This window comes from Eriocheir sinensis, chromosome 21, assembly GCF_024679095.1.
Source record: "Eriocheir sinensis breed Jianghai 21 chromosome 21, ASM2467909v1, whole genome shotgun sequence".
NCBI classification, from domain to species: domain Eukaryota; kingdom Metazoa; phylum Arthropoda; class Malacostraca; order Decapoda; family Varunidae; genus Eriocheir; species Eriocheir sinensis.
In genome coordinates this window covers 11,190,785-11,215,386 of record NC_066529.1, presented here as the reverse complement: position 1 = coordinate 11,215,386, position 24,602 = coordinate 11,190,785, and the positions used below count along the sequence as shown (strand labels likewise).

At 45.3% G+C, this 24,602-nt stretch overlaps 1 protein-coding gene and 2 long non-coding RNA genes across 19 annotated transcripts in view; 2 read left to right on the top strand and 1 right to left on the bottom strand.

Moving 5' to 3' along the window:
• Positions 1-21,069, top strand: part of LOC127001677 (mucin-19-like) — a 91,836-nt gene extending 70,767 nt beyond the window's left edge. For 9 of the 16 annotated variants that reach the window (XM_050866664.1, XM_050866671.1, XM_050866665.1 and 6 more), the window contains 7 exons: positions 1-262; positions 720-2,172; positions 3,558-3,718; positions 4,527-4,605; positions 4,944-5,042; positions 8,139-8,293; positions 8,491-8,882. The exon at positions 1-262 is cut by the window's left edge and continues 150 nt beyond it. In XM_050866664.1, coding sequence (XP_050722621.1) covers positions 137-262; positions 720-2,172; positions 3,558-3,718; positions 4,527-4,605; positions 4,944-5,042; positions 8,139-8,293; positions 8,491-8,880 — 2,463 coding nt within the window. In that variant the 5' untranslated portion in view covers positions 1-136 and the 3' untranslated portion in view covers positions 8,881-8,882. Of the gene's footprint in view, positions 263-719; positions 2,173-3,557; positions 3,719-4,526; positions 4,606-4,943; positions 5,043-8,138; positions 8,294-8,490; positions 8,883-12,656; positions 12,711-15,203; positions 15,276-16,646; positions 17,924-18,622 lie in introns of those variants that run through there. The other 7 variants (XR_007755396.1, XM_050866674.1, XM_050866676.1 and 4 more) reach the window with 7 other exon arrangements.
• Positions 11,279-24,602, bottom strand: part of LOC127001681 (uncharacterized) — a 20,641-nt gene continuing 7,317 nt past the window's right edge. For both annotated transcript variants that reach the window (XR_007755399.1, XR_007755398.1), the window contains exons 4-6: positions 16,659-18,025; positions 11,633-12,287; positions 11,279-11,409 (exon numbers count right to left, since the gene is read on the bottom strand). This is a non-coding gene — a long non-coding RNA (uncharacterized LOC127001681). The remainder of the gene's footprint in view (positions 11,410-11,632; positions 12,288-16,658; positions 18,026-24,602) is intronic.
• LOC127001680 (uncharacterized) overlaps positions 24,013-24,602 on the top strand; it is a 2,572-nt gene continuing 1,982 nt past the window's right edge. The window contains exon 1 of the long non-coding RNA XR_007755397.1: positions 24,013-24,164. This is a non-coding gene — a long non-coding RNA (uncharacterized LOC127001680). The remainder of the gene's footprint in view (positions 24,165-24,602) is intronic.

Below are 24,602 nucleotides of genomic sequence, written 5' to 3'. Positions count from 1 at the left end.
CACACCAGTTGACCTTCCTTGCTCAGCCTCCCTCCCTCCCGCGCCCCCGAGCCTGTGGCAGCGTCGGGGCGGGGCTGGGGCGGGGCGGAGGGGCGGTGGGGCGGGGTGTTGATGGTGGAGACGCCCCCGCCGCAGTATGGAACCAGGGCGCCTGTCGTGTGGTGACGCCCGGAGTAACATCCCACACATGCAGCTGTTCCACCACCTGAAGCAGAAGTTCCCGGACCTGCGGGACAACGATGTCAATGAGAGCATACAGAAGGTAAGAGAGAGAGAGAGAGAGAGAGAGAGAGAGAGAGAGAGAGAGAGAGAGAGAGAGAGAGAGAGAGAGAGAGAGAGAGAGAGAAGCAGCAGCAGCAGCCTGTGATCATTACTTTTGCTCTGACTTTTGCTATTAATAGTTCTTCCCCTGTTCCGTCACTCCCCCCCCTCGCTCACTCACCCACTCATCCGCTCTGACCTCTGACCCTCATCCACTCACGCCCTCCGTCCCGTTTATTTTCCCCGTGTGTGCCGCGGCCCGCTGCTTGGTGGTTCCCGGCATTCTTTTGCTCGGGGAAGGCCCCCCAGGTGGAGGGGTTTTCCCGTGTGTCCTGGGAAAATGATGCCTTGTTGATAAGGGTTGTAATGATACTGATGATGGTGAGTGACAACGATGATGATTACGATCGGTTCTCAGCGTGGCACTAATCCTGGTGTTCCCTCTCCCCCTCCCCCAGTATGGCCTTGACCGCGAGCGTTGCGAGGAGGAACTGTCGCAGCGGACGCAGGTCCACCCTGGAGGTTACTACGGGCCGTGGGGCCGCTCCTCCCCCGCCTCTTCTCGCCTCACCTCCCCCGTGCGCGGCTCCACTCCCTCCACCCCCACCACTCCGCTGCTCGTCAACACCTCCCCCGGCGTGCTGGGCGGGGAGTACTTGGTGTACAGCGGCGGGGGCGCCGCGCCACTCTTCACCTCGCCCCCCGCCACTAGCTCGCCGGCGCTGCACCCGTCCTCCGCCGGCAGCCTGGTAAGTTACGGCTGGAACCCCACCGTGGCCAATGGTTACCGTCCCGCCCCAAGGCAACCCCAGGACGGCCCCGCCAGGCTGGGGGATCGGGACCGCTCCAAGTCCCGCTCCGGCACGCCTGTGGCACCCAGCTCGGCCCCGGTGGTGCCCAACTCCTTCGACCCGTTCAGCCGCGAGTCGCCGGAGCGCCGCCGCAGCGCCGACAACCACCACCACCACCACCACCACCTTCCCGAGGCGCGCTACTCCCCGCCCCCCGCACGCCCCGCCATGGACCCGCCTGCTGGTCTGGCGGCCACGGCCACAGCCACCACCACCTTCACCACCACTACCACCAACACCACCACCTTCGCCACCCTCATCACTACCACAGCCACCCCCACCACCACCATCACCACCACCACTTCCACCACCATCAACTGTACAAACCTCAGCCCAGTCGACGGTGGCAGTAACAGTAGCAGCAGTAGCAGCGGCAGCGGCGGCGGCGGCAGCAGAAGCAGCGGCCGTCCTCCTCCAGGTCGGAGACTCGTTTCGTCTGTGCACCTTATCCCCGTCCCTCCCCACGGGGCGCATCACGCCCCCGGGCCACCCTCCAGTGACGGCACGGTGTCGGTGTGCGGCCGCTCGTACACCTCCGTCAACCTGCAACTGAGGCAGCCGTCCTCGGAGCCGCAGCCCCCCATTCAGATCCGGTCGAACGGATCTTCCCTCACGTATTCCACTTCGTCCCTGGACCACCGCCAGGGCTCGCGCTCCTCCCTTCAGATCTCCATAGGGCCCACCGGAGGCACCATCTCGGCCATGCGCACAAACCTAGACAATAAAAGTTCCCAGGCCAACACAGCGTTCCACATCCAGTACAGCTCAGGCGGCGAGGAGGGACGCTCCCCCACGGGGGCGCCCTTTCCCACCACGGGGGACGTGGTAGGTTCTGAGGGGGTGACGGGGCAGGTGCGGCGACCCCAGACCTGGTACGTGACGGACTCTGTCACTTCAGAGTCCAGGCAGAGAAAGTCGTCCCTGCCGGAGTGCGTGGGGCCGCCCGTCACCCTGCACCCCTTCCACTACCCGCCCTATACCGAGCCCGGCCTCGGCTACTCCGCGGCAGAGCCCTTGCTGGCCGCGCCGCCCGCAGGCCCTGACTCTGCCCACGCGCAAGGTAGAGCAGCCTGCACCCCTGTGTGTGTCCTGTGTGTGCTGCCTGCCTCCCCTCCCCTACTCCACCCCTCCTCAATGCGGCTCATCATACCCAGACTCCCCCCCCCCCCTCCCCCTCCTCAAAACACACTGCTCACGTTCTGTGGCTACTAACTCATGTCTCACTCTGGTTGACAAGACCCCGTGATCGTTATGTGCCATGTAGACTACTCGTTGGCTAGTTGGCTGGCTCTTAGACATCAATATTAATAATAGTAATGATAATAATAATAATAATTATAATAATAATAACCAAGAGTTAAGCTGTTGTGTTTGGCTGTGTTGGGAATTTTTATTGTTATTTTTTTTTTCTTTACATTGTTTGATTAACGAGTGTCATGTGAAGTGGTTTGTGCCCAGCAGCCTTTGGTGTGTGCCTCTGGCGTGTGTGTACCGTGCATGTGTAGGTAGCTCATGCCCCCCTTAACACACACACACACACACACACACACACACACACACACACACACACACACGGCCCGGTAGCTCAGTGGATAGAGCGTCTGCCTCACAAACAGAAGGACCGGGGTTCGATTCCCCGACCGGGTGAAGATAAGTTGGGTTTATCTTCTTTCACGTGTAGCCCCTGTTCACCTAGCAGTGAGTAGGTACGCGACGTAAGGCAAGGAGTTGTGACCTCGTTGTCGCGGTGTGTTGTGTGTGAGTGGTCTCAGTCCTACCCAAAGATCGGTACTACGAGCTCTGTGCTCTTCCGTAGGGGAACGGCTGGCTGTCTCGAGAGAGACCCGCAGCAGACCGAGGTGAATTACACACACAAACACACACGCACACACACACACACACACACACACACACACATCACCACCACTACCAGTAACCACAATGGACACCGGTCAGCAGTGGCCCTCCCTGGCAGTGTTGTAGGTACCCCCAACTTGGTAACAGACCTGTAATTTAGCGGTAAAATCTTGATGTGCTCAGTGAGTGACGGGTTGCAATGGAGTGAACACTAAACTTTTTCCTCATAATCAAAATTAGTTCTCATTCACAAATGGTAGCTCATGACAAGTTGCTTTTACGTCTAATGAAAACCTCTTTTGTTTCATGACAAGTTGAAGCGTGTCTATAAGATCGGATGGTAATGAATCATCACAACTTCAGTTATGGCACAGCAGACAAAGTATACCACCGTTTTTAACTCAAAGTACAGATAACAATTGAATACTTTACGGCTGAAGTACTTGACAAAAGACCAAGCTTAGATCCACTCAGTATCTTGAAAACACCCACAGTAATAATTATGAAAAAGACATAATTTTATCTATGTTTCTGCCTCCTTTGCTGCTTGTGCTGTGCCGTGTCTGATGGTTGTGTTCCGCGGCACAGTGCTCGTCCAGGACCAGCTGGCACGAAAACAGCGCATGGCGATGGAGCTGAGCAAGCAGGTGGAAGAGAAGGACCGGCTGGAGGCTGAGGTGGAGATGATGCTGCGGGAGTTGCAGGCGCGGGAACAGCAACGCAAACTCAACGCGGATACCAATACTATGGTGAGTGTTGCGTGGCGGTGGTGGTGACGCAGGAGGGGGGTCATTGGAGAGAATCGTGTTATGGTGTGAGGTGATGTGGCACTGGTGTGGTGGAGAATAAATGTGTGTGTGTGTGTGTGTGTGTGTGTGTGTGTGTGTGTATGACTAAAATAGTGGTATGAATGGAAAGTAGTCATTGCTGAAAGGTGGAACTGTACGTGTGGCGACACCCGGTACAGTCATACATACACATGTACATTATAATATACACATTACATCATCTTTGTAATGTACCCGACTCGAGGCGTGTCGTCTGTAGCACCTGTGTCTGCGTGCCGCCAAATCCACCGTGCTGCTGTGTTCCGGTGAATATGAAGCTGACGGGCAATATCAGTAATGGTGACACCCCTAGCATGGAGGGCTACGCCAGCCCCTCGTGTCGCCTGTGATGTTTACATGTTGATTGGCATGACCATGATACGAAGATAACCACGTAAACTTCCCGTCAGTCTTTGAAATGTTTCTGGATCGGAGTTATGAAACAATCGCTGTGTAGTTCGAATCTTACGAACAAGCCACAGTCAGGCATGCCAACCCTCCCACAATATCAGCGGATGCTCGAATGTTTGCTGTAGGCATCGCACCCCCTGTGCACCGATACTTTTTTTGACGTCTGTACATTAAATAACATTAGTCAATTAATTCATAAATGACCATGTTGGTGGGTAAAGGACTAAAGGAATTTATTTTTATGTATTCAACTTTATGATGAATACATAAACAGGCATGCTACACACACACAGTGTTTAACATTTCGTCTCCCCCACAGAGAATAGAGGAGGTGCAGCAGGAGAATCAGCGGTTGCAGTCTGAGTGTTATGAGATGGAGAACAGAATACTGCGTCTCGGTGAGTGTGACAGCCAGTGTTATGGAAGTGTACTGATGTTTATATATTATAAATAATACTTTCACACTTGAGTTATCCACTTCAGCCTCTCTAATATATGCAGTACAGAAAATGTGAAAGCTTGGCAAAATAAGAAATAGAAAAGAATAATCAAACACTATCGTATAAAATGCATTTCTGATAGGCATGAAATATCAAAACACATAACAAACTTACATGTGGAAGAGCAAAATATGTAACATTATCCCCCTGCTCCTTCCTCACGCTGACCTGTAATATAACCCCCCTGCTCTCTTTCCCCACACTGACCCTCACCCCTCACTGTCCTTTCCCTGCAGCACCTGACTTTGATCTTGAGGGTTACTCCACCCTGACACAACCTCAACCAGGCTACTCTGAGGGTATGCCGCCGGTCTCACAGCCGCCACTGCTCACCAGTAAGTACTCGAGGGCCATGCAGATCTTCAAGAGCATCATGGCCTCCAAACAGTTTGAGGAACCACTTCAGGGGAGAGAGGATACCCAGAGCAAGGAGTTCCGTGTGATTTTCCATGGCGATAAGATGGACATTATTGTGGAGGATTGGGACAGTGAGCAGTGCTGGTTGATTGTTTTTGTAGGCTATGTAAACAGATTATTCTTTCCTCTCCTCTGTAGGCTTCAAATCCACTGCTTAATGTAGGCTATAAAAGCAGGCCCACTGTAGGCTAGGGGAAGTAAGGATGGTGTAGGCTGTTTAACCCGGTAGCAGCGGGGATCATGTTTCTTAATGAGAAAAATTAGAAAAAATCACCCCTCACACAAACCATATCATAATATATATCAAAGCATTTGTGATCAGATTAAGTATCATCTATTTTGGGGGGTTTATATCATGGCGCAAATTTGGCCCGTCGCTGCTACCGGGTTAATAAAAAGAAAAATAGGATGCAGTTAGTGCTGAGTGAAAAATGTAGGCAGCAGCCGTATGTGAGGTAGATGTAGTTATGGTTGTTCTATTAGTGTTGGTAATTGTAGCATGGTGCAGCAGTGTCTTTCTGGTGTTTTATGAAATGATAAGTAGTGTGGCTTGGTTACGATGAGTGGGTGAGGGCTACAGCACACCAAGGAAGCAGTACAAGCAATAATGGTGTGCAGCGTGTAGGCAAAAAGTAAATGAAGTCATAGAAAAAAGAGAAAGGTCGTAGATATACACTGGGGACGTGAGTGGTCAGCTTGATAAGGGAAAACATGAGCAGGGTAGACTTGTGAATCCTGAACTAGATGCCGCTCATTGTGATGTCAGTCCATTCATGTGAGAGGGATGAAACTGAACTTTTAGTCACTTTTGTAAAGAATAAACCAATTAAAGTAAAGACAGTGAGGGATAACTAATGGGAAAAGAATAGTAATAAAGTTATTGCTGCTGTTGCCAAATATATAGTGTATGGGAGTTGTGGATTGACAAAGTATAGGTGTATAGGTCAGTTTGCATTAACCCGGTAGCAGCGACGGGCCAAATTTGTGGCTTTACTGTGTAGCAGTGACGGGCCAAATTTGTGCCATGATATAAACCCCCAAAAATAGATGATACATAATCTGATCACAAATGCTTTGATATATATTATGAAATGGTTTGTGTGAGTGGTGATTTTTCTCATTTTTCCCACTTGGAGGGACCATTAAGAAACATGATCCCTGCTGCTACCGGGTTAAGAGCCTCTGCAAGGAATGGAGTGTAGAAGCACACAAAGAAGAGTGACAGCAGCATGGAAGAATCTGTTCCTCATGTGAATAGCTTTTGTTTTGTGTGGACAATAGGTCAGGATTTATGAAGCCATAGGGGTGTTCACAGCAACAGGTAGTGGAGGGCACACAGGTAGGACACAACAGATCAGCACAGCAACAAGTAACAGGTGGAGCCGTTACCTTGCACTATTGCCAAGTAGCAGCTGAGTAATGATGACAAGCTGCAGTATTTTGAGGCAGCAGTGAAGTGGTGGGCGGCATAATAAAAATACAATGATTTAGATGCCATGTTTAGAGGAAAGGAAGTGGAGGAATGGGATGTTATAAGCTAGTGCTGTGTTTTGGTTGGAATTATTAGAGAGGAGAAAATAACTACAACAAAAGAACCTTGAACAAATGTCGCAAAACAAAACAGACCTGGGGAAAAAGATCTCTCTAAATACTAGCTCTGAGAGAGATAAAAAAAAAACACGGTGCTCTAAAAAGAAATAAGGTTACATTAATTTCTGAGGTATCTTGGTGCTTCCTTACTTAGACTTGCTGTAACTGCCTACAGGGGTAAAATTAGGTACAGCCTTGGGGAGGAGGAGGAAGAAAAAGTGGGTGAGTGACGGACATCATTGCCGCTGCCCCATTCACTTCACTTGAGTCGCCTCCCCTCCGTGTTAGCCTCGTAATGGTAGCCGTCACCCTGCCAGTGCTCATGTCAGTGGTCAAGGGTGTTACTGACAGCTTGAAGAGGAGGGACGGATGCACACACACACACACACACACACACACACACACACACACACACACACACACACACACACAGAGAGACAAGGACCCACGTGTATCATGATCTGACATAGGAAAAGGGCTGCCAGTCGTCTGTTTATTCCTCTTCATCCTTGTTTTATTTTTACCTCAAGTGATAATGTTGGCCATAACTCATCTTTAATGAAACTGCTCTGCATACTTCAGATGGTCTGGTAGGGGACAGATAGTTGCCTCATCCTTTATGCTCACCTTTCTTATTGACTTGTTTTTGTTATTCTAGTTCCTTCACTTGTGGTTTCACTCTCTTCCTTCTTTCCTTAGTTCATTCTTTCTACCTTTTCCTCCTCATTTTAATTTCTCGCCCTTGACTTTCATTTCTTAGTTTGTTTCTTTCATTTGCAGTTTCAGTTGCCTTCTTCTTACCTTCGTTCATTCTCTCTAGTAATTCCTCTCTGTTATTGACTTTCTTTTCTTACTCTATTCTTTCATTTGCAGTTTCATTCTATTCAGTCTTTCTACCTTTACCTCCTCATTCTCTGTTCTTCGTTTATTGAAGCATCGTTCTGGTAGGTAATGCAAAATGAAATCACATCAAAGGGAACCCATGTTAATCATAAAATTATACTTGACAACCTTTCCCACTACCACTGCCATGCTTCACTGGTAAATTGTATCAGTTGTAATCAGTTAGCTAAGGAGAGTATTCACATGGATAACTGTTTCCTATTTTAGTTTAGTTTTCTTTTGGTGATGTATTTTATCTTTGATGTATGTGATTCCCTGTGTGTAATTGCTAGTATTTGTTGGTGTAAAGCGAGGTAACTGGTTGTAAGCCGAGCGGTGTGGTTGTCCCTGTAATATACTAGCCAGGAATTCCTCCTTTTCCTTCTTACTCATTTTTATTATCACTACTTTATCCTCTACTTTTCTCTCCTCAGTGTCATGGATGGACAGTGTGTGTGTGTGTGTGTGTGTGTGTGTGTGTGTGTGTGTGTAATTTGTTTATGTAGTATTTATGCACACTAAGTCGTCTTGCATCCCCACAGGAGGAAGTTCAGGGTCCAGCTTGGGGAGTGAGCTGGGGACGCCCAACACCCCCAACACCCCCCACACACCCGGCTACCTCCCCACCCGGCCTGCCCCCCCTCCTCCTGCACCCCCACCACCCCCACTGACCAACCATGGCTATGGGCAATATCAGGTTGGTTACTTCCACTTCCCATTTTCCCATTATATTTATTTTTTTATTTTTTGTTTTTTTTCATTTCATGGTTTTCTAATTTGATGGGATGCATAAGGCTAGTGAGGAGAGGAGGACCATTCATACCCAGAGTACATTATCACAAGCCATCCTGTGCCTGGAGGTCACCAATAAGACAGACTCCCTCCTTCTTTCAGGGGCGAGGAGGAGAGCGGATGGAGGAGGCGAGTCACAAGTGGGGCTGCTCCAAGTGCACCTTCATCAACCACCCCGACATGAACATGTGCGAGATGTGCGACTTTCCACGCTTCACCATAGGTACGGCTCCCCCCCATGGCCAGGCAGCTACCACTGCTTCCCCCCACCACCAGGGTCCATGCTACTGCCACCACCGCCACAGCCACCACCTCCACCAACTCCAACACAGCACAGGTCCTCCCACAGGTTCTCCCAGAGCTGCTGCTCTCACACAGCACACCAGCTCCTGCTCCTCCCTCCCTCTATCGCAGGGCAAACCACCCAGCCTCACTAACATTCTCAAGGACAAACTCTCGAGCCTCAGGGATCGCCGCTCAGACAGTGTGTGACAGAGAGAGAGAGAGAGAGAGAGAGAGACAGACAGGACAGAGAGAGAGACAGACAGGACAGAGAGAGAGACAGACAGAGTCAGGTTGACATCAGATAAGAAGTGATAACAAGCATTCCTTTGTTATTATAATTGGCTGATAGATGTGTGGTATGTGACCTTTTGATAGTATGTAATTAATATTATGTATTGTTGCTTTGTGCCAGTGTGATTTTGAGTCCAACTGTGTAGTTGAAGTTTATGACTGTGTGTTTGCTTGTGTCTGAATGACTGACAGATAGGCAAGAATGCTGACATGGTTTAGGTCAGGGACTTCCCCTTCTGAAAAGGATGACCTTGGGGCATCCTTTTGCTCCTTACTGTTAAGACCCTACATTACACTCAGAGGACTGAGACTGTTTAAGTGAGCACCTTTGAAATGACTGAATTTTCTCTGAATAGATTAATGATCAATAGAGGGAGGGAAGGAGGGGGGAGGGAGGGAGGCTGTCTGGAACTTCAAAGTCATCCAGTCTCTAGGGAGATAATGACCTATGGCCCTAGCAATACCTTCCTGAGGCTTCCTGAGACTCATCTCTGCTGCTTTGGTCTGCCAGTGACTGTGGAAACTCACATGTGCCCATTTTTCATAATCTTTTCACTGATAGAATCTATACATTATATAGTCTGTGTGAGACTGTGGCTGAAGGATGTGAAGGATTAAAGATGAGAAAATGTCTGGGAAAATTGATAAGACCTCATTACCATTGCAAGTTACTCATTGCCATTGCAAGATAACACACAAATAGACTGGCATGCATGGGGCATCTCAGACAAGTGAAAGCTTCTTATCCTTCCCATATACATTCATGTGAAATATTTTGCCAGGCATTACAAAGAAGTGGGATAGTTATCCAGTTTTGCACACTATCACAATCTTAACTTTAGATTTCTCCAGAATGTGTTGGCCGCCCATCATGGGGACAGGTTTGGGAGGGATCTGTGGGGAAGACATTATTGTTTCTGGCTCTTGGGTTCTCTTGTGTGGTGGTTGTGTGTGTTGCTTCCCTTGTGCATCTTTCTTCTGGCAAAACAGGACATGACTCGTCCAAGGAATGCACGCAGTTATAATAACGGATGGGTTTACATGTGCATGGCAGAAGCTGGATATATTTTTCAGTGCAAATAGCCTTTACTTAGTATAGTATTATTAACATAACCTTTCAGATTGAGAAATATTTCCACTCCGTCAATTTGGGCACATGGTATTGATGATATGCTAGACCATTTTGTGTCATTATATTTGTATGTGTCTGTTTTGGGCCTTTCATTCATTGAGCAGCATTATTCCTCCCTTTGACCAACTCTAGTGAGAGATTACTCAGGAAAAATATACTTTCACAGAGGGGGAATTTCTGACAATGTACATAAGCGTTTCCTCTGCCATTCAGTGCTTGTTTTATAGAATGCTTCGTGGTTTGACGCAGCACAGCAGTGAGGAAAGATGCAAGTCAGATTTTGACATACGTTGTTTTCACTATAATGTTATTTGAGGGAAACGTGAGTAAAAAACAAATCTTGATTATTTCAGTATTTAGGGCAAAAGACCTGAGCAGATGCACAACTGTGTATTCAGATCAAAATTCTGAACTACTGTTTGATGATGTGACATACTTCATGAAAAGTTATAAAGATCTCTTTTTATGTTACCTTCATGATTATTTCTTAATGAGAATAATCAAAGACAGTTAGATGACAAAGTGTTGTAACTTCACACAAACTTCAATTTCATGATGATAAACCAATTGACAAAGAGCACCTATGAATCCTCATTTTCCTCGTTGCTGTGCTGCCATGTGGGTGCAGGATTAGTGGCCTTCCTCATTGTGTGTTGGTGCTTCTGTGACACTGCCCGCCCTGCTGGTGCTGAGGAAACAATGACCGGCTACATCATCAAAGAATTACCACCAACACGAATACAGTCTGTTCATGTTTTACACAAATTTAGGCTTGTGGAAAGGTTGCATAAATTGAATTTTGTGGAAATCAAATTTTACATTTTCATAAAGAATAATGGTGATGCCGTCCACAGTTGTGCAAAGTATAAGATCGTGAAACACTTAACATGAAAATAAAACCAAAATGACGACTTCCAGCACAGCAATATCACATAATCATGGTGTGCACCACCATGCTCCTTCTTTACTGACTAGTGTTTTTGACGACCCCATTTGTAACGTGCTAACATTTCAAGTATTTTTTCTCAGAGTTTACCAACTTTCTTTCACATTTACGAGATGTGTCTACACAGTCCTTTGATGAATATTTTCCTACCATGGTCAGTGCACTATTTACTCAGTACGATAAACACACTAAATACTGTCTTTGTAAGAAGCAGATGAACCATAATTTTTTTTTACCAGTTTGGTCTGCTAAGACCATTTGATAGTGTGGTGTTGTTGTGATTCCTCTTCCTGCTTATTGTACAAGTCCAAGTAAATACTGCACTGGTCATGGCAAGCTAGTATCCATCAAAGGAGTGCAGACACACCTAAATATGAAAAGAAGTGGATTAGCTTTGAGAAGAACATACTTGAAATGTAAATACATTACTAATGGGTTATATTCATTTTCAATTCTGCTGTTACTAGCAACACACTGCTCACATAATTAGTGGAGCTTTATTTGTGTAAATACCAAATTTAAAGTATTGGATGGCATGCACTATTTCAAGTGTGTAAATCAAATGAGTATGAAACATGAGCAGCCTGTACCTCCAAGGATGGCAAATGGCACGTGTTGGCGTTGCCGTCATCAGAATGGTAATAAGTAAAGATTTGATGATGCCCGTCTGTAAAGAACTGATCACCATTGAGAGTATCTAAGATGAGTACCAGATTGGTCCTCAGAGTAAATTATATTGAAGAAAATATATTGATTTCATTATGTGGACTATTAATTCAACATGCTATTTTTTTATCTGATTCACGTTTCCTTTTGTTGCTGTAAATGAATCAGAAATTCTAAGAAATTCAACTTTGCTCAAAAATAGTTTTTGTTTTTTGTGCATCATGTGCATTTTTGGTTATTTCCAGACTTGGGAAATGACTTCTTGTAGAGTGTTTAAACTAATGTGTGAAGTGTGAATTGTTATTTAACATGATTATATTCACCAGTTAGCTCTTATCAATACATTTATAAGAGGATGATAAGGTAAGGGACTGCATTGTTCAGTATTATTTCATCTCACAAACCATCCCATCCTGCATGCCACACAGCACCACCACTCGCTGGCTCTCATTGTAAGGTGTAGAAGACAAGAACTTCCCACAAACTTGGTTGCCAGGCTTCTTCTGGTTCTGATGTTCATGTTAAGCCAGACACCACACACCTCATGTGTGCTGTCCAGAAACAGTCAGTTGTGTGGCACTGTTGGAAACACTTGAATCACCTTCAATCCACACCTATATTTTTTTTTTTCATAGGAATCTTGTGCACATAATGTTACATGTTTAAGAGATGTAGTTCACATAGCTTTTCCTTCCATAAGGGATCAGTGGTTTTCCATTTAACATTCTAATGAAGTATTTCTCTTTTCTCCCCTTTGACTGAATATGCTGCTGTTTCCATATCTTGCCTCTGCAGTATTCAAAAACATAACTAGAAGTGTATAATATATTAGTATACATACAGACATGATGCATTTTGATGATAATCTTGCTATTTACAGTTATGCCCTTCCCACTTCTTGCCATGTCATGACTGAATATGATATATGTTTTTACTTTCATTTCTCAGGGGAGTTGCAAGACATTCATATCCAAGTTAGGCACCAAAACTTCCAATCTGCACGTAAGCCTTTTAAGATGCATGCGTGGTGACTGCTACTGCCTGCATCTTCATTACTCTCCTTGCTCCTTGCCTCTCTGCCCACTCCACCCATCTGTCTCACTGTCACTCCCTCAATGTAAACTATTGTCATAAGTTATTCTCATCAATCTGCAATGAGTGCCTGCAGATTTTTTTGCTATGGTGGCCCATGTTTTGTTGGTCTTTGTTCTCCCTCCAAGATAGCAGTTAATGGACTTGAGGGAATGCTTTTATGGGTTTCTGGTTGTGATAGGACTGTGCAATCCCTCCACTCAACCTTAGACATACTTTATGTATTTCACAGTAAGGAAAAAAATAGGGCCAAAATATGAAAGAGTAACAAAATTAGCAAGGGGTTAGGCTAATTTTTTCAACTGTATGAAAAAGGACAGCAATACTGGAAATTGAGAAGAAGAAAGAGAATACAAGAAGAGGATGTAATAGGAGGCAGCTCACTTTACACACACACACACACACACAAGTGTGGGTGGTCTCAGTCCTACCCAAAGATTGATACTATGAGCTCTGTGCTCTCCCGTAGGGGACCGGCTGGCTGACTCGAGAGAGACCCACAGCAGACCAAGAGGTGAATTACACACACACTGTAGAGTGTAGTGCAGTGGTTAGTGCGCTCACCTCACAACCGAGAGGTCCCAGGTTCAATTCCTGGGCAGAGTAGAGATGGATGGGCAGTCTCCTTTACTCCATGCCCCCTGCCCACCCAGCAGTGAATATGTACCGTGTGTCAATCGAGGCATGTGTTGCACCTCCTAGGTGTGTGTGGGTGTGATGTTAGGCTCCAGCCATACCTAATGATCTGTCACCAGAGCTCCTAGCTCATTCAGGGAGGGTGCTGGCTGGAGATTCAGGGTCCAGTGTGTGATTAGACCATTAGACCATGGTGAATTACCCACAAAAGCTATCATTCTGGTCGTGTGTGTGCGTGTTAGTGAGTGTGAATGTGTGTGTGTGTGTGTGTGTTTATACAGATTATACTTAAATATGTGTTCAGTATTGGAGAAGATAAAGAAAGTATTAACATACATCATCTTAGGTGAATATATTTTCCACTTCTCATAAAATTGAACAAATGAATTTGACACTTTAAGTATTTGAAGCAAAGATAAATGCCTGTTTTCTAACAGATTAAGACAAACATGTTTTTGTCTAATGAAATTTACAATCATCATAAAAGATTAGGTGGAAGGAAAAGCTTTGTGAGTGTTGCACGCTGCATGTTGGCTTTTGGAACGTAGTTAGCAGTGCCAGTAACAAGGACCGGCCAGCAATGAACTGCTGCCAGTCTTGTGGTGTTGTCAAAACTCACAAGTGGAAGTGTCCCCAAGACTGGTGATTCATGTCCATGAGTTGTCGGTGTGAGGAGAAAACTCATTCCCTCACTCCTCACCTCTATAACAACATGCTGTAGTAACTTTACTGAATAATTTACAGTTATTCTTCCCTCTCATGCACTGTCTTTATATTGTTATAAAATTGTTCTTAGAATAGAAATTCAGATGAATTTTGTAATTGTTTCCATAACCAAGTAAATCACTTTCTATTTTACAGATTGGCACATATATGATATATTAAGTTGATATAGTTATGGTCACTGGACATTTCTACTTTGTGAATTTTCTAGAAATATTTAGATTCTGGGTGTTGTATCACCAGTTTACACAGTGCCCGAACCCAAAGAAAACAGTATTATAGTGTACATGCTGTAGATGTAGAGCCTCTAGTTGTTCTCAGATCTTTTTGCTTTACAGTCATTAATTTATTTCTTACATTTGTGCACAGCTTATATTTCATTCATCACCCTGAGTAATAGACAGGCCAGACAAGGAACACAACCCAAACACCCTGAGGAAAGCAATGTTGCTCAGATCAGGGCCCAGCTACCACACACCAACACCAACACATGACCACCACCACCCACACCACCACTCCCACATCACCACCACCACTGTCCCCACTAACACCAACACGAACAACAATACATTACCTTCACCACCACTACTTCAACACAAACACCACTATTTTTTTCCAGGACACAGAAACATGACACTTCTAGAATGAGTCAGGTGTCTTAAACACAGGGATTGCAACATTTTCTTTGTTCATTACACACACACACACACACACACACACACACTGAAGCAGCCATTAAGCTAAGTGCAATAAATAGGGCATCACTGTTTTGTCCAGCCACTGCAGGAGTAGAGCTCATGAGACACATGGTTTGCTGCATGGATCACCTCTTCCAAATATTTTTACCTACCTCTTCATATTCAGCCTCCTTATCCTTCTCTGTTACCTCATCTCATTCTTTACTTTATCTTTATTTTTATTTTCCTCTTTTCTGCTCCTGCTTCTCCTCCTCCTTTTCTAATCCCATGGAGGTTAAGTACTAATGTTGTGTCGTCGCCGCTGCCTCCCTTCTCATAACTAACCGCCAATGCTTTGCCTTTCTAGGGTCGCAAGAATACCGCGGCTGGGCGATGGTGTAAGCTCTTCCCTTCTCTCGCTTCTCTCTGCCACACCAAGGTACACGCACTCCTACACTCAGGGCTACACCTACCCTTTACCTGTGTGTGTGTGTGTGTGTGTGTGTGTGTGTGTGTGTGTGTGTGTGTGCAAGTGCGTGTCAACATGAGTGCTTGTATGCATGCATGTATGTGTATGTGTGTTTGCATGCTTTGTATGTTGAAGTTCAACTTGGTCACATCCATTCAAACCGTTTTTTACACAAACATAGTGAGTGTTTACCTCTTTTACACTAGTCTGTGTGTGCATATGCATGTGAAGAAGGTTCCTCCTCACCTGAACACCAATGAGGACAGGTGAAAGATTACCTCTGAAGACTAGTTTTTTTAATAACACTGGACATAATGAAAGAAGTCATGAAGACCTGTGACTTTAAAATGTAATGTTTTTCTTTTGTTTGTTTGTTTGTTTTTAGCGAAGACTTTATGAATTTAGTGACAAATTGCATCTCACCTCGCGACTTTCATAGTAGGCAAAAGACATGATCCAGAAGAGATATCACCTGAGTGACTACATTATGTTTTTTTCTGATGTCTGTCTGTTGTAACACACCCAGAGAGATATAGGCATGGTTAAGGAGTCTCCCTTCCTTACACTTTTCTTCCTTACCCAAGTGACAGTTGTGAATAATTTGCAAACCTTTTCTTGTGCATGGCCTTCCCTCACCTCACCATCACTGCCATTGCCCAGGAGATAAACCCCTACCCTCACCCTGGACCAGACCGATCCAGCATCAACTCACCATTTTGAGACTCCTAGTAGTGTTAGTAATTGCATAGTAACAGTAGAAGTGTAGTCATTTGTTGTATATGGTAGTTTTTTTTACTCATGTGGTAGTTTATATGAGCCCCTTGTCAGTGTGGTGAAGCTAATGTTAACCTAAGGTGTTGTGAGATGCATGGCTAATCTCTGAAGTTCCCTGTTCCTGCTTGCCCCAGTTTTGTGACATTAAATCATCCCTGTGTCTGCTTGTAGCCACACAAAAACTGACCTAATACTCACATACGCTCCAGTTTAACGAAGAGTTTGTCGGCTGTTTCTCTGCAGTGGTAACTCATGAGTAAATAGTTGTATTTAACCCCTGGTGTAACTATAACTTTATCAGATGTTCAAGTGTGATGCTTCATTTTGAGAAGAGACCACTTGAACATATTCCCATTTCTAATTAATAATCTGAAAATATATCACTTGCATCCCAGTAAACTTTAATTTTTATCACTAATTCATATCTCTTTCATACATGTGTATATGTGAAAGTATAATGTCACTAATTTACAGTTGCTCAGTTATTTGCAAGTGCTGTTCCATACAAAGCAGGAGACTCAGCAGGTACCTATTTTCACCATCAACTTTTTATCATTATTCTTACAGTGAGAGACCTACCCTAAGCCTTGAATCCACAGTGGGAGGCAAGACAATACTTCTCTTCCAAGTGTCCCGCTGCAATGGGAATCCGAAACTTCCGTCTCCTCTTCCAACACCTCCTCCTCCTACTCCTCACTCTGGGCCACCTCCTGCAAGGTCAAGAAGTGCAGCCTCCTCAGTGATGTACGCCTGATGAGGAACCTTACACAAGCGTCCTCCTGCACCCACTCCCCCAGACCCGTGAGGAGAGTTGTGATGCTCCAGGAGGCCCAGACAGACAGGCAGGCCGAGGTAGTGTGAGGTGTTACGTCTGTCCCGAACTTGCTGAGATCTTCATCCTACTCTCTGACTTTACAAGATCCCACAGGATACTTTGCTCAACATAGTGTAAATCCAAGGCTTTAGGTAGAATGTATGTATTGCAGGGAATTTATCATCATTGACTGATATTTATGATAGTTATTATTATTATTATTATTATTATTATTATTATAAAAAATATTAAGAAAGGGTCAAGCAGCAAGAGTATTGCCTTCATTACTGTCATAACGGTTCTCCCTGTGAAAGAAGTATTTATACAGTTTGTTATTATTTTGCTAATTTTCATAGTAGCATTGTTCGACATTTTTATCACCACTGTACTGCACACAGCTCAAGAATGGATGGTGTTGATGACTCAGCTAGTGGTGGTGGCTGCCTGCTGGCATTTATGTGTATCAGCTGGTTGTGGTAGCTGCCAGCTGTGGTGTTATAGCCATCAGCTGGTGTTAGGGGCTGTTGTCTGTGGCACACTGTACTCCTCAGTACCACACGGGGATGGGGGCAAGTGTAGCAGTCTAGCGCTGGCTGGGGCGTTGGGGCTGGGGCTGTCAGGGTTGTGTCCATGCACATCAGTATGATCATTTTTTTTATTTTTTTTATTTTATTTTTTATTTTTTTAGAGGATTGATTGGGGAAATCGAATTTTGGGCAAGAGGTGAGAAACAAGAATTTACCATATCTGCCGGTGTCAGAGACACACCCCATTTTCAAACGCTATATTATGGAAAAAAAAAATAATAATAATATCCTCACCCTTACCAATTTTACTAAGATGTTTTGTGGCTGTTTCATGACTTCTAATACATGTCTACCATATGCTACTGGACCAGCACCTCATTGTGATATATAGACCATACAGTACACATGTATACCATGTTGTAACAACAGCACTATGTGGAAGGTGACCTGCTCACTCTGAAGGTCTGTTTGCCACTGGCGAGTCTTGGTCTTGACTATACCAGGTTTACTGAAGCTAGATTCCTGGTGCCTAGGCAGGTTGGTAAGGCTGCAGCTGATTGGCTGCACCGCTCTCTCGCAGACCCTCGTGTCAGACCACACCTTGCCTGCTTGAGTGAGACATGTTTCTATATTATATGCCATAGCTCACCTCATATACAAGATAGCCAGTTTTGGTTGACACCATCAGACTCAGCAGTGACTGTAGAATCAAGATGTATTGTAAAAATTCAACAAAACAAAAAAGAAAATGGTATTACAATGAGTTGAACTGTGAAGATGTTAAAAAAATGTTTATAACATGTTTTACTTATGCTCGCTATCTTCAACAGTTGTTCATTGATTGCTGAAATACAGTATTACATTACGTAGGAAAAACTCTCGTGAACATAATAGTGTGATCAGAGTGCAGATAAAGCTCCACATATTGAAAACACCGAGTTATTTATTTAAGGGGCGCATCTTCACAGTTCAACTCATCGTAATACCTTTTTTTTTGTTTTTGTTTTGTTGAGTTTTTTCAATACATCTTGTTATACAGTCACTGCTGAGTCTGATGGTGTCAACCGAACTGGCCATCTCGTATATGAGCTGAGCTATGGCATATAATATAGAAACATGTCTCACTCAAGCATGCAAGATGTGATCTGACATGAGTGTCTGCGAGAGAGCGGTGCAACCTTACCAACCTGCCTAGGCGCCAGGAATCTAGTTTAAGTAAACCTGGTATAGCAGCCCAGCCACTGACCATGATCAAAACTTGTAAATGGAGTGTGTGGTTAAGCCTCATACTGCCATTAGATTATACTGTATGTATTACCGGTTTCACTTCAATTATTTTTACATTATTACACAAACGTAACAAATCATAGAAATGACACTCTGGAGTTAGTGACTCCCACACCAAGACCAACACCAGAACACTAACAGTGACTGCTGTAAGTGTTTCCTTTTCATCTCAGGAGACTGCCAAGTAGGGTCTGCTAAACAGTCACAGCTCTTCAACAACAACAACATCTTATCTGATCTGTACACTTCCTATAGGCCTAGGTTATAATATTGCAACATTCAGTGTCTGATACACATACTAATTTTTGTAGTCTTATTTTGAGAGAGAAAAAAGTGCGTCTTTGATGCTGGCAAGTCCGATAGTTACATTTATAACACAGAAAATGAATGGGGCAGGCAATGCTGAGGTGAGGGTTTTTAACACTTCTTGTGTTTCTGTAACTTTTTCTGCAGGACTTTAGAGAGTTAGAGGAGCAAAGGACTGGCACAAAGAAACCCACCCATCTGAGCCTATCCGTACCCCTCCCCTCCCCTCCCCTCCCCTTCCTGTCACAAGAGGAAAAATCTTTATTACCATTTCTCTTTCTCCATTCTTATTAATATCGTCTCCCTCCTGACAGCCATTTGAAGTACATAATTTCACTGTTTCACGGGTTTTGGCATCTCATCCTATGTCAAGGAATCGTACTCTTAGCAGCATTCCTTCTTGGAAAATGAATTTCCAAGATAATTGCCAGATAACTGCCAGAGTAAATATGAAATGCATCTAAAAAAACATATTGGAATGCAAATCTGTATTTTTTCTGCATATTTGCATATTTTACCTGTGTTTACAGGAAATGAGGATATTAATATTATTATTTATTATTTATTATTATTATTATTATTATTATTATTATTATTATTATTATTATTATTATAATCAGTCATTGGCTACATTACTGACAATGACTTAAGTTAATGTTGCCAGTATGTCTGGAAACATTGTTGTCAGAAGCAGCTACATTAGGAACTCGGAGTACTTGTGATGGCTGCACGAGGTGTGCTTCACTGGGTGCAGCAGTGCTGTCATGTGTCTGTTGTTCATTTGATCTAGAGTGTATTATATGCTGTACTGTTTTGCCATGGTTGTGATAGTTAGGGTCTTAAAGATTTCTTCCTGCTAGGGAAGGCACTGATTTATATTGAACAAGACATTCTGCCAAGAATGTCAAAAGTGCAGTAATGTCTCATTCTGATAAAGTTAAGGTGCATGACGTGGCCACTGCTTGACTGAGCCCTCTGCGTGTCTGTGACACCACTAAAGGGAGTTTCAGAAGAAACAAGTACTCACTTATTGAGCAGTGCTGATCACTGGGTCAGATTAGCCTCCAGTCATTTCCCTACTTAGACCACGTGCATGTATCAGAATGAGCCTTTGTTGTGCTGCCCTAAAAGCCTTGTACCCCAGCCCAGCCCAGCCCAGCCCAGCAGCTCTTACCGCCACTCCCATGCTGCCTCACCGACACCTTTCCCACTTGACCTAAAACTGATCATTCCATGGGCCAGAGTTGACCTGACTTACACATGGCATCTTTCATCCTGATATTAATATAGTGTGTGCTTACACACACACACACACACACACACACACACACACACACACACACACACACACACACACATAGATTGGGAGACAGGACTACCGGAGCTTGAGCTCAGGCCCTGTATACTACAAATAGGCAAATAGGAAAACACACACACACACACACACACACACACACACACACACACATACCTTTTATGAAGTACTACCAAGAACATTGTCTTTCTTATTTCCATATCAAGCACTGTAAACCTCTGGCACCACAGCACAGTTTTGTTAAGTTAGCACAAGCCAGCGCTGGCGTGTGAGAGGCCTCGTATCACTGCTCTGTGTAGCCCAAGCTGGCCGACCAAAGATATGCGTCCTGAGCTTCCCTCATGCCAGTGGGGAGCCGCCCTGAACCATGAGTAATGAACGACATGTTTGACCACAAATCTGTAGCATGCTCTTCATTTCTTTGCCTCACACACGCCAGCAGCCAGACGGAGACTGTTGGGATGTTAGATTGGCAGGACAGACAACCAGAGTGGTCCAGACACAAAGACATAACCACAGCCTTGTGTCTCTCCTCCTGCTGGCCCTCAGATAATCAGCCAGCCAGTTGGTGAGGACCACTGTGTTGTTCAGTTACTTATCTGGTCACTGTCTTATTCGTTGCCTGGAGCCGTAGCTTCCAACTTGCTAATGTGAAGAAGCAAGACACAATTCATGGAAACTTTAGGCAATTTTGTAAAACTACAACAAGACTGTCGTTGTATTAAACAATACGATATTAAAGTGTGTGTTTCTACTATGCACCAGAAGGCTGATTTGCTGAACATGAGCTTCAGTTTTAAAGTAATTCTTGATGTGTATCCATGAACTTTGTTGTAATCAGAGAATGTGGGGATTGGCTCTCAAATCATTATTCATATTTTCTTAAAATCTGCAGCTTCCAATGGATGTCTGATAATGTCTTATGTATCTAGGCTCTTAGTCTTCTTTCATTAAATGCTCCTGTTCACAGACAGACCAACTAGTAATGGCAGGGGTTATCTGGTAAGTTCAAATCTTGTAATCTATTGATTCAAAAATTTAAAAATATGGTGTGTTCATCCAAGGTTTAACATTCTCTTAGATATAATTTTAACTGAGAAGCTGAGTTGCCTTGGGTTTTATTCCCTCAGCATGTCCTTGATCATGGCAAGCACTCAGCCCAACCCCTGATCTGAATAGGTTGGGGTGGGGTTTGCAACCCCTCTCCAATATACAACCCTCATGCCAAACAACAAAATGAAAGGAAGGGGCCAGGGCCAGAGCTCAGAATGGAACCACAACACAGCTTTGCTGTGACACCTGACTGCATGGTGGGATCCTTTGATGTTTATGTACCAGGGTAGCCTGTGAGCAGGGTCAGCTCATGGGTTGTGTGCCACATGCCTATATATAACCAGAGTTGGCTTTCACGAACTATGCAGGTAAAAGGCCTTGATTCAGTCTCACAGAGTAATCACCGATTTGATGCAAAGTCATTCCAGCAATATCCCATGAATCTGCATAGGAACTTTTTATCAAAGGGATCACTTCGCCTCTCCAAGTTGCTATTCATTGTCAATGTCTTACAAGCACACAGTAAACGACTTAAAAGGATGTGGTCATTCTCTTAAGCAGCCCCTCCAGCATTGCCATACCAAGTCCAGCAGTGCAGCTCTGGTCTCTGGAATCAAGAACCTGCAGTTCTCAACCTCCTGAATCTTGAAGTATGCAGGAGAGAGCTTTTGGTGTCCCTGGTACCAGAAGCCAATCCTGTCAGTGCCAAAGGTAGCAGTGAAGTTGCTCAAGACAATGAATAAGTCCTGAGGGGGCACTGGTCTAAGAGGAAGTCAAGTTCGGCAGACACTTTAGGAAGGTCCTGCAGTAACTGTAGAAGTGGTAGCTTGTGGTACATAGTGGTGTCCATCATTCACTCACTTTTATGTAGTGTTCCATTAGGAACCATTACAACAACGGTGAGTCTGGCCAGGAAGTCTTACAGCGGATTGACCTGGCCCACGGTGTTATGGACTCGCTCAGCACGAGTATATGGCGTTGTCAATACCTGTGCAGAAGGATAAGTTGGAAAGTTTCGTTTGGTCAGCGCAACATCTGTGGTCATATGCCGGAGAGAGACAGAAGGGGAAGGAATTACAGGAGAAGGGAACCGATCCCAGGAGACGAGACACAACCCCCGATTAATGCCTGGTACCCATTCACTGGTGGGTGGACAGGGGTGTCCAAATTTTTCCACTCCGCCCAGGAATTGAACCCGGGCTCTTTCGGTTGTGAGCCAAGTGTGCTAATCACTGCACCACAAAGCCCCAAGTGCAGAAGGACAAAGATCTGGATCTTCAAGTCCCTTGTGCTCCCTGTCTTACTCTGGTTGTGAGACATGGACACTAAATGGGGACTTGGAGAGGCGGATTGATGCCTTTGGTAATAAATGTCTACGTAGAATCATGGGATATCGCTGGAATGACTGTCAAACCGGCGACTACTCTGTGAGACTGATTCAACATGAAAATTACCTGCATAGTCCGTCAATGCCAACTCCGGGTATACGGGCACGTCTCTGTAAGAGACAATCCTGAGTGGAGGAGGCCAAGGGGACGCCCGCAGAGTTCATGGCTTGAGGAAGTCAATAGATCCTGCCGGGAGGTACTTGGGTTGGGAAGGGGGCCTGCATGGAGACTCGCCCGGAGGGACCCCCGGGCTTGGCGTCGTAGGTTGGGTGAGGCGACGCGCCCCCCAGCGTATGCCCCCACTTATTGATTGATTATGGAGAGATTGAGAAAGGGAGATGGTGGGGGTGGGAAAGGAGAATGGGAGGCGATGGCTGAATCGACAGAGTAACATCACCGCGTTCAGGAGGAGGAGAGGTTCAATAAGACACCTATCAACCCCGGACTAGATTCTTCTAGGATTAAGATGGAGCCCGGAGGCAGGCATGAGCAGCCAATGATGGCGCACTCCATAACACTCGCCTGCGCTGGCGCCAGGGCTGGGCTGACCCCACCGGGAAGAAGCCTTGGGCCGACCATCAGGCCGCACACGCATTAGATTGGCATGGCCTCGGTGCTCATCTCCATCGCATTGGCCCTTGAGTCTGTGATGGGAAGAACCCATTACCCCGGGACACGAGCCAGTGTGACATTCGGATTACCACAGTTTACCTTCCCCAAGTTTCCCTACGTACCCATTTATCGACTAGCCCGAAAGAGGATGGGTGAACAGCACGCAGACTGCTCGGGCCGGGGCTTGCAGATTCGTAGCTAGGCACGCCAACCACTGCAGCACAGATGTATAGGAGGAGGAGGAAGGATGTGAATAATGATCTATCTCAATCAATCTATTCACCTATCGCTATCTCTCCGTCTAGCAGAGGGTCAGAGAGTAATATAGGAGAGGAAGATGAAAAAAAAAAAATGAGGGTGAAGGGGAAGAAATGTGTAACGACGGAAAGATAGTGGAAGAGGAAAGGATGGCTGGGGGGGAGGGGGGGGGGTGGCTTGTTGTGAAAGGGGTGAGGCAGATGGAGGAAAAAATAAGAAAGTTAAAGAGCTAACGAGAGAATGGGAGACAGAGGGAAGGAGTGGTGGGGGTGTCAGGGAGGTGTGGTGTGGTGGAGGGGGTGAGAAAGGTAGAAAAAAAAGTTAAAGACCTAACGAGAGAATGGGAGGTGGAGGGGGGGAGAGTAAGGAAGGTAAGATGGGGGTGGAAGGGGGAAGAGTAAGGAAGGCAAGGTTGAGGGGCGCACCAGTTGGAATATTCAGTTGACCAGCTGGAGACGCCGTGGAAAGAAGCGCTCACACCTGCCTGCCCTTCACACCTGACCTTACACATTTAATTTGATCTAGGTAAGTTCTGCGGCATGGTTAATGATATAGATTATGTATAGTTATTATATAGTTATCTTGTCTGGTAAGTCAGTCTTATTACTGCAATGCGTGAATATATTATAAAGGTGAACGTTAAATCATAACCTACAGGAACGACTTGGTTGAAGCTGTCGCTGTGGTGCAATGTTAATATTGCCTTAGCTGTTCCGGAAAGTTTGTCAACTGCGTGTAAATGGCGGCATCACTGCCACTCCACCGTCTCCACGTGTCTGTAAGTCTGGTTCACTGCTGGTCTCGTGGCTTCTGCCGAGTATGTGTCTTCACCTGGCGATAATGGTGTAGTGGCAGCCGTTTAAGCCTTTACAATCATCAGCGCCCTTTTAAATAAGGCCGTGAGTATCGAGCAACGTGTAATGATTCATTGTACAGCTTCGAACTGGAGATTGTGCCACGGGA